At 38.5% G+C, this 10,959-nt stretch overlaps 1 protein-coding gene across 1 annotated transcript; it reads left to right on the top strand.

Annotated features, from left to right (window-relative positions):
* The first annotated feature begins 245 nt into the window (after positions 1-245).
* Positions 246-9,554, top strand: LOC128691958 (zinc finger protein 271-like). Its single transcript, XM_070079891.1, has 2 exons — positions 246-487; positions 5,664-9,554. Exon 2 carries the CDS (start codon positions 7,890-7,892, stop codon positions 9,135-9,137), a length of 1,248 nt encoding a protein of 415 aa, XP_069935992.1. The 5' UTR covers positions 246-487; positions 5,664-7,889; the 3' UTR covers positions 9,138-9,554.
* Positions 9,555-10,959: the final 1,405 nt, after the last annotated feature.

Here is a 10,959-nt window from a genome sequence, read left to right as displayed (position 1 = left end):
ATGTCACTGATGTCAGCTATGGTCTTTATACCTTGTACATGTACTTGAATACCTTGTACATGTACTTGTATACCTTGTACATGTACTTGTATACCTTGTACATGTACTGGTAGTAAATAATGACTGGTATTATTATTATTATTAATGGAATCCACATTCCCTTTCCAGTTGCTGCCCAACTTTAAAAGATTTTATATTTTACCACCGAAGTGGCTGGTTTACTGTGCACCTCATATCCATCTTATGGACGATAGCACAAGAGCATATAGATACACAAAAGGCCCAGGAGCTAGGCCCCAACTCTGGACATTATTCCCGTCCCAGTAGTTGAGAAGAAGTGGTCAATAAGGCGCAAGTTTTGGTGGCCTTTATGGACCACCACAACAACAACACTGTTGCTGCTGCCTGACAACACTTGTATTTACCACCAAAAACACGAGTAAATAAACAAAATTGAAGGTGTTTCCTACATCCTCTGATGGTTGAGGTAAGTAGGTATATTGGTGTGAGGTTTATGGTGTTTAAAATGTGGAAAGTGGTCAAGAAATAAGAGAAATATGTTGTTGTTGACCTGACTTAAGTTGACTTCTGTAGTTTTTCTGACCTTTATGTACACCTAGCGGTAATTAGGTACCTGGGTGTTAGTGATCTTACACCTGCTGTCATTGTTCACTTAGTAATTAGGTACCTGGGTGTTAGTGATCTTACACCTGCTGTCATTTTTCACCTAGCAGTAATTAGGTACTTATTGTTAGTGATCTTACACCTGATGTCATTATTCACCTAGCAGTAATTAGGTACCTGGGTGTTAATTACCAGTAGCCCTAACTTCTCACATCATAAAAATATTCAAAAGAGTGATGAGACGGCAGGTTACAAATTTCCTGGACCAACACAACCAACATAACCTGAACCAGCGTAGTTTTACAGCCGGACGATCCTGTCTGTCACAGCTGCTGAACCATTATGACACATTTACGGAGACGTTGGAAGACGACCAAAACGCAGATGTGATATACGCAGATTTTGCCAAGCATTTGACAAAGGCAACCATGGAGTAATAGGACACAAAATGAGAGCCACGGGCATTATCTGCAAGGTAGGCAGATTTTTGGGTTCCTAACACACAGAACATAGAGAGTAGTAGTAAACAGAGGAAGATCCAGCATCAGTGAGGTAGAGAGCTCAATTGGTGCTACTTAAGCATGTGGTCTACCAGCTCATTTACACCAGCCTAACCTAACATAACGTGCGGTCTACCACCTAACATAACGTGCAGTCTACCACCTAACATAACGTGCGGTCTACCACCTAACATAACGTGCGGTCTACCACATAACATAACATGCGGTCTACCACCTAACATAACGTGCGGTCTACCACATAACATAACATGCGGTCTACCACATAACATAACATGCGGTCTACCACCTAACATAACGTGCGGTCTACCACATAACATAACGTGCGGTCTACCACATAACATAACGTGCGGTCTACCACCTAATATAACCTAACCTAGGTTAGGTAAGTGTAAAAGAGGTGGTAGACCACACGCTAAAGTAGCACCACTCAGTTCCTCAAGGCACTGTCCTGGCACCTCTGCTGTTTCTCATCCTCATAGCATAGATAAAAACACCTGTCATAGTTTTGTGTCATCATATGCAGATGATGCTAGAATAAGCATGAAAGTCACTACAGTAGAAGACACAGAAAAATTTTAGGGAGATATAATCAGGGTTTTCCACTGGGTAGTAGAGAACAACATGACATTCGGTGGTGATAAGTTCCAACTGCTTAGGTATGGACAGAATGAGGAACTCAAAAGGAACATTGTATACAAAACTCAAGAGGGTCACCAAATAGAACGAAAGGAACACATAAAAGACCTGGGAATAATTATGTCAGCCGACCTTTCTTTCAAAGAACACAATAAAACAAAGATCACGACAGCCAGGAGGATAACAGGGTGGGTATTGAGAACTTTCGAAACAGTGGAAATAATGCCAGTAGTGACACTGCTGTGGGTGGCATCCTGGGGAACAAGATTGAAGGACCATAATGGAAATAGGACAGATAGCCTTCGTGACACACTGACTTTCTTGAGTTATCTTGGGTGGCTAACCCATCTTACCCTTGATTATGCTGGGTGGCTAACACTCCCTACCCTGGTTATCCTGGGTGGCTAACCCTTCCCCTGGGTTATCCTGGGTGGCTTACCCTTCCCCTGGGTTATCCTGGGTGGCTTACTCTTCCCCCGGGTGGCTAACCCTTCCTCCGGTTAAAAAATCTAAACAAATGTTATCTTAATCTGAAGTCATTACCCGTGGATAGGTGAGACATTACCTTTGGGTGGGTGAGTCATAACCCATGGGTGGATGGATCATTACTCATGGTTGGAAGACCTTACCAGTCAGTGGGTGAGATGTCTTCCGTAAGTGTGCTAGACATTTTTCTTGCTAGTCGTAGGTCACTATTTTTTTTACACTGTCCAAGATTTATTATAAAGTATTTATTTTTATTGCTTATTTTTTACTATAACTGCATGTTTGGGTCAACCAAGATGCTGTGGGTCAAGTCCTGGGTGAAGCATGACATATGGACAAGTTTCTTAATACATGTCGGCCATCACTAATCCAGGATCATTGGGACCTGCCTCCAAGTTTGGCATGATTGACCTGAGATGCCTGGGTCTTAACACTTGGTGTTTGCAGTATTAAAAAAGTCTGGGACCAGTTAGTACGTTGTGGGAGCACCAGTTCAATTGAGCCCCAGCTAGAGCAAACAGCATGGCAAACACCAGGGATTCACTGATGTCATGTATTAACACTCCCCTTTTAATGGGAAAGTGATGTTGACCCTGAGTTTAGGGGCTGTGAGATGGATGTCGTCACAAGTGGTCGAGGAAATGTCAAAAACCTCGGTAATAACCCATGTGCAACATCCTTTAAATTCTGATACCACTGGTAATGTCATCCTGCGACAATCTCCTATAACCTATGCCTGGGACCAGTTAGTACGTTGTGGGAGCACCAGTTCAATTGAGCCCCAGCTAGAGCAAACAGCATGGCAAACACCAGGGATTCACTGATGTCATGTATTAACACTCCCCTTTTAATGGGAGAGTGATATTGACCCTGAGTTTAGGGGCTGTGAGATGGATGTCGTCACAAGTGGTCGAGGAAATGTCAAAAACCTCGGTAATAACCCATGTGCAACATTTGTGCAACATCCTTTAAATTCTGATACCACTGGCAATGTCATCCTGCGACAATCTCCTATAACCTATGCCCTAAGTAAAGAGAAAATTCAGGAACATGTGTAATACTATGTGTTCAGCAGGGCAGCTGGCCGACGGCTGGCTGGGTGGGTGGCTGATTGACTTTGGCTGTCTCTATCTCCATCTGTCTGTCTCTGTCTGTCTCTGTCTATCTGTCACTGTCTATCTCTCTGTCTCTATCTCTGATGAAAAATTAGACATATGCAACATCTGGGTATCTTTATTGTAGACGTTTTGCCATCCAATGTCTTTATCAATACAAATTGAAGGACATAATTGGAAGACAGAAGAACTATATACGAAACATGAGGTTATCAGTCCCTCAGCTTTGGACGGCCCCTCTCCGAGACAGAAAGAGAGACAGGAAGACAGATGAATAGAGATAAGTCTAGATAGACAGAGACAGATAGACAGACAGACAAACAGATAGACAGACGTGTTAATGTGTAACAGTGAAAACAAATAAAGCAAAGGCAGTGCAGCATCATCAAATGTCACTCCTCTGCTGCACTGTCAGCAGTGGAGTATACCAAGCATGTCTAAAACATTGCTTGGACCTATAAATACTTTGTATATATTTCCAGACAATAGTAGGTGACCAAGGCAGGTGAAAATGTTCTGTCAGTGTGTTTGTGACTATTTGAGTACTATTTCAGTGCCTAATATTAGTGTCAGAACAAACATTGGCTATGAAATCACAAGAACTACTACAAATTGAAAGTATCAGAACATAAAATGAGAAAATAAGGAACATCGGCAACATTTCTGCAAACAGCATCTCCCCATGTTGCTGTCAGGTGAGCATCCAGCGCCAACTTTGCGGCTTTATATCTCAGTAAGTACTGACCCTAATTTTTTTTTTATCTTATTACACACAGAAAATTGTTATCTTTAATTTAAAAAAAAAAATTAAAATGTATTCAGAGCGCTGGGCAAGAGAATGTAGATCTACATTTGGACAGTTAAGGGGTTAATAGTGTCCTGTCTATCAGTGAGCTTGCAGGATTCACTTCCGTCTCCACTATCCAGTTTACTCTCTCTGACCTCCTTGCTGAAGGCTCCACCTTTGACAAAGACTCCTTGACTTTTTAACCCTTTGACTGTCGAGACCCCTGATCCTGAACTCTGTCGAAAAATATTCAAAAAAAAAAATAAAAGAATTATTTTTTCTGAGCAAATCTTAAGAATATTTTTATAAGTGTTTTAAAACAAAAAATAACATTTTTGCAATCATCACTTACTGAGATATAAAGGCGTAAAGTTGACAGAAGGTGAACCACTTACGGCAACATCCGCGACTGCTGCTCACTTGGTAATATTTTTACTTTTATTGTATTTTTTCTTTTATTTTTTAATATTTTAATTTTTCAAGTAACTTTTGTGGCCTGTGGGACCAATATAATGCATAAAGTATATATATCCAGTCATTGTATGCAGCACAGTAACCGCACAAATGTTGTTATCATTATATTGTTGACAAAACATGTTTACACAAACCCATGCTGCCTTCCCCACCACCGATGCAACCTTCCCCACCACCCACACTGCCTTCCTCACTACCCACACTGCTTTCCCCACCACCCACATGGAAATTAGTCACTTTGTCTGACTTTTCTGGGTTACCCTAGGTAATATACACATATGCTGCTATGTTGTTTACACAAACCCACACTGCCTTCCCACCACCGATGCAGCCTTCCCCACTACCCACGCTGCCTTCCCCACCACCCACGCTGCCTTCCCCACCACCCACACTGCCTTCCTCACCACCCATGCCATCTTCCCCACCACTCACATGGAAAAAAGCCACTCTTCAAAGTCATAAGATTCATCTTCACTGACACTTCAATCTATGTTAGAACTATCACTTGGGAAGGGAAGAGTTCCAGTTCACCGGAGAGTGAGGTATTCCTTATTGCTAGGCTTGGTGATGAAGACATACTGAATTAGCACTCCCACAATGTACTGCGGCATCCCTGATATTTTTTATACTGCACACACTAATGACACAGACCCATTTTCTCACATGTAGGCCTCCCAGCTCTCTCCCGTTAGATTTGAAGCCACTAGAATTGTGGCGTATTAATACATCACCAACACTGGCTCGTAAGACGTATCTATACGGCACCAACAGTGAAAGGGTTAATAGAAACTATTGCAGCAGCTTTTATTAAATTTTACTCCTGTACTCTCTTACCTCCACTAACCCCTACCCTTGCACATTCCTGCTCTTCCTACTCTTCACATGTTCCTGCTTCTGCTCATTCCTCCCTTCAGTAATGTATGACCCTGTTGGGTTTATCGCTTAAATTATGACTTAAATAATTTCCCAAAATATAAAAGATTGAAATATTTCATACAGTAAATTTTATTTCTTTTGTAGGTCATCCTGGCACAAGAGGCTGGCACTAACATTGTGCTAATACTGAAGGTCATCCTGGCACCAGGGGCTGGCACTACTTATTTTGTGCTTCTGCTGCAGATCATCGAGACTCGAGAGGATATTCTACTTGCCAGTACTGCAGGTCATCTTGGCACAAGAGGCTTACATGTGTTGTGCCAATACTGAAGGTCATCTTGGCACTTAAGGCTAGCACTTGTAGTGGCATTATTATAGGTCATCCTGGCACCAAAGGTTTACATTTGTAGTGCCACCACTACAAGTTATCCTGGCACTGTTGTACTTACAGTCATAGTACCAGCACTTCAAGTCACCCTGGCACTGTCATACTTACAACTGCAATACCTATACTCAGTGTCATAAAACACACGAAATGCCTCGGCATGACAGTGGCTTTCTTTGTACTTTGCAAACCAAAATTGTAATTCCACAAAGTAACATTTACAAAAAAATAAAATCTTTATCTTAATACAAGTGACATAAACAGTTATATATACAGTGACATCACTGTGTACCCACAGTGATAGAAATGTCACATTTATAGTATACCTGGAGTATACCTAGTACACCATTCCTAAAATCTTGTGTTGACACTTATTCTCATCATTCAGATTTTATGTACACCATTAACACCTCTGTGATAAAAAAAATTCATAAAAATTATTACACGTTTATTGGCATTAACATAAACTGTGCTAAGGTTAATCTCTCACCTTAGAGAAAATGTGTTGAACTACCTTTAAACTCTTAGTAGAGACTAAATATGTCATGTGCATGAGTAGTGCAAATGTTGAATGTATAATTGGTATTCCTGGGAAGGGACTTTTTTTGCTATTGTCTTGTGAAAATAAATGTCTAGGTGATTTTATCATAGGAATATTATGTAGGAGACCATTGTACAGTAGCAGTGTAAGTAACTGTACTATTGTATTAACACCTGGAGACCATTGTACAATAGCAGTGTAAGTAACTGTACTGTTGTATTAACACCTGGAGACCATTGTACAGTAGCAGTGTAAGTAACCGTACTATTGTATTAACACCTGGAGACCATTGTACAGTAGCAGTGTAAGTAACTGTACTATTATATTAACACCTGGAGACCATTGTACAGTAGCAGTGTAAGTAACAGCACTGTTAACACCTGGAGACCACTGTACAGTAGCAGTGTAAGTAACAGCACTGTTAACACCTGGAGACCATTGTACAGTAGCAGTGTAAGTAACAGCACTGTTAACACCTGGAGACCACTGTACAGTAGCAGTGTAAGTAACAGCACTGTTAACACCTGGAGACCATTGTACAGTAGCAGTGTAAGTAACAGCACTGTTAACACCTGCCATCTCCACCAGGTTAGGTTGGTTCTGCGGAGAAACACATTTACTGCATTTTTATAGGCTAAATTATTTCGTATCTGTCACATTTCACTTATTTTATCCCTCTGATCTATCACACTGTCACATACCTTATTGCTCCCAGATATAATAAATTGAATCAGTCTCATTATCTTGCCATAATATTGCTCAGTCATTGTACCATAATGTGTCTGACACATGTTAAGGTAAAATCCTTCTTTGTCCACATCATAAGTCATGTGTTATAATGCAAGACCATTGTAGCAATAACTGACTGTGTAGGAATCACCAACACTGCCATAGAGAAGAAATATTTCAGTATTTTGGGACCTGAGAGTTTAAATGAATAAAATTTATATCAACGTACTTTGTTTTGAAACTGTTGCAAAAGCTTTAGCAACAAACATTTAAGTTCATGTAAGATATTGTAGATACCTTCAAGGTCAGTGCTTAGCTGTGTTGAACAGCTCTTCACATGAGGAACCAGAGGTAGCCTTTCATATCTCAAGTCACTTCCTCCTAATACCAGACAGTGTATCTTACTGGTGTACCGCCTTCCCTTATTTTTTTTAACGTACTGACCCTCCCACCGAGGCAGAGTGGCCTTAAAAGAAAGTTGTTCTTTTTTTCATTTAGTAATTTATCCAGATGAAAGGTTACTAGACCCTTCCGGCATTTAGTCGCCTCTTACGACAGTCATGGCTTATGGAAGAAGAATTCTTTTTCACTTTCCCACGGAGTTTATAATATGATGTTAGAGAAATATTGAATGTCAGTATAAAATATTTGCCAAAATTTTGCCTAGTTAAGTGTTATATAATTACTATGGAAGATTTTAAAATCAGTGTTCATTATGTCTAAAATACTATTAAAAGAATGTGTTCAAGAAACACAAATTATAGTTGACCCAGAAGAAAATCTATATCAGTATTCACAGTCTCTAAAACACTCTTCACAAAAATCTCTGCCTGTCTCTCTGATCAGATTTCATAAAGACAAAAAAGTTCTCGAGTGTTCAGTGTGTCAGAAGGAATTTTCCCAAAAATCTCTCTTAGAATCCCACATAAGAATTCATACTGTAGAGAAACCATATCAGTGTTCAGTGTGCTCAAAAAACTTTTCTCGAAAAGACAACTTAACAATTCACATGAAAATTCACACTGGAGACAAATCATATCAGTGTTCAGTGTGTGTAAAAGAGTTTTCCCAAAGTTCTTATTTAGTTAAGCATATGAAAATTCATACTGGAGAGAAACCATATCAGTGTTCAGTGTGTCTTAAAGACTTTTATCAAAAAGCTCACTTAATTAATCACATGAGCATTCACACTGGAGAGAAACCATATCAGTGTACAGAATGTTTGAAAGACTTTTCTCAAAAATCTGATTTAACAAGTCACATGAGAAGTCACACTGGAGAAAAACCATATCAGTGTTCAGAGTGCTTAAAAGATTTTTCTCAAAAATCTGATTTAATAAAGCACATTAGAATTCACACTGGGGAGAAACCCTATCATTGTTCTGAATGCCTGAAAGACTTCTCTCTCAAACCTGATTTAATAAAACACATGAGAAGTCATACTGGAGAGAAACCTTATCAGTGCTCAGAATGTCAACAAGGCTTTTCTCAATATTCTAATTTACTAAGACATATGAAGACTCATACTGGGGAGAAACCATACAAATGTTCAGAGTGTCTAAAAGGCTTCTCTCAAAAATATGGCTTAATAAAACATATGAGAATTCATACTAGAGAAAAACCATATCGGTGTTCAGTGTGTCTAAATGAGTTTTCCCAGAAATCTAGTCTAGTACAACATATGGCTGCTCACACTGGAGAGAAACCATATCAGTGTTCAGTGTGTCTAAAAGACTTTTCCTTAAATTCCTATTTAGCTAAACATATGAAAATTCATACTGGAGAAAAATCATATCATTGTATATTGTGTTCGAAAGACTTTTTCCAAAAAGTTCATTTAATAAATCACATGAAGACTCACACTGGAGAGAAGCCATATCATTGTTCAGAGTGCCTAAAAGATTTTTCCACAAAATCTACTTTAATACATCATATGAGAATTCATTCTGGCGATAAATCATAGCATCGTCAAGGATGACTTAACCTGTAAACGGTCCAAGCAGATCTACGTTCACATGTGTACTGTTACAAAAGTAGATCTACGTTTTTTTTACATATTTTCAAATATAAAAAAAAAAAAGTAGATCAAAGTTTTTTTACACATTTTCAAATGTAAAAAAACAAAAAGAAGATCTACTTTTTTACATACTTTCAAGTGTTGAAAAAACGTATATATACGTTTGGACCATTTACGGGTTAAGGTACATCATTTAAACAAATCTGAATTCGCAGTTCATGCAAATATTCATGTGCAGGAAAGAATATCTTTCCTTAGTGTAGTTATATACAGTAAGTGGAATGGCTGAATTTGTGTTCATTGTGTCATAGTTTTTTTCCATTGAATGATAATAATTTCTGCTACAAAATATACTCAAATTTGTGAGGTTGTTTTGTTGTCCTTGCAAAATTTTCCTGAGTTGTATTTGCAGTATAGACTATATAGAACATTATAATTACTGTACTAATGCGTATATTAACCCTTAAACTTAGATCTATGTTCACTCGCGTAGCACTCTGAACATAAATCTGTTTCATTTTACAAGAAATCAAATGTAAAAAAATGTAGATCTACATTTGGAGCGCTATGCGAGTGAACGTAGATTTACGTTTGGAGCACTGTGCAAGTGAACGAAGATCTACATACGGAGCGCTACGCAAGTGAACGTAGATCTACATTTGGACAGTTTAAGGGTTAAGTTTAATATAAAGACTGTAGGGTATCATACAGTATTAATATGTGTATTAATTTTAGTGTCATTCTAGAGACTTTGTTTCAAGTAAATTCTATGTAAGACTTTTTTTAAGACATTGGGCATCCCCCACCAAGGTCAGGTCAGAGTTCTGCCAACATAACAGTTGAGATGACCCTTCACAGTGCAGGTACTGTACTTTCCACCTTCATCACTAGCCTGGCTAACCAGTTCCCCCTCAGTCACTCCATTAATGTTATTTTGTTCACAGTTCAACGCTCCAACATTGGAACATTTTGTCATTAATGTGTGTAATATATATTTTGCATTATTCTTTAAATCAAGTTTCAAGATAAAGAATATTTAAAACATGATATGACGCTTAATATGTGTGTATCAATTTAAGTGTAATTCCATTTATGGCTTTCACGTCACTCAAAGATAATATCTCCTTGAGAGAAATATTACAGCTTCTCCACACTTAACAACAGAGTTGTGTTCCTGAGACCACATGGTTAAATGAATTCATCGTTAAATGAATTCATCGCTAAGTGAGGAGCATACTATAATGGTAGTAAGTTTGTGTCAGCCATCTTTGATATTGTTTTAATGTCACTTTGCACCATTTCTAACATTTCTGGTATATTTTTAAATGTTTATTCAGTAGGATACTGCATATTGAAATAAACAGAGTAGAGGAAATCAGCACTAGTATACATTATTTAGGTATGAATACTGGTCAGAGAACCCATCGTAAGTCTGAGGCGTTGGTAAACAAGTACAGTACGTCGCTAAGCGAGGAGAGGCTGTAGTTCAAAATTGTACATAGATATTTTAATAAAGATCTTGATCCATATTTCCATACATACGTGTTTTATATTTAAAGGTACTGTGGAATTTCTTTGAAACATAAGAGCTATTTGACCCTTGTGGGTTTAGCGCTTAGTTTTGATTGTAATATTAATTAGAGCATAAGAGTTATATTGGTTGCTGTATCTCCCCTTTGATTCATACTCATCATGATTTCAACAAGTGGAACTTATGATGATTATATGTGAATATTATATTCAACACTAGGAATACAGTGGACCCCCG

This window comes from Cherax quadricarinatus, unplaced genomic scaffold (assembly GCF_038502225.1).
Source record: "Cherax quadricarinatus isolate ZL_2023a unplaced genomic scaffold, ASM3850222v1 Contig35, whole genome shotgun sequence".
Classification (NCBI taxonomy): domain Eukaryota; kingdom Metazoa; phylum Arthropoda; class Malacostraca; order Decapoda; family Parastacidae; genus Cherax; species Cherax quadricarinatus.
The sequence above is the reverse complement of the archived record's forward strand: the minus strand, read 5'-3'. Positions and strand labels throughout refer to the sequence as shown.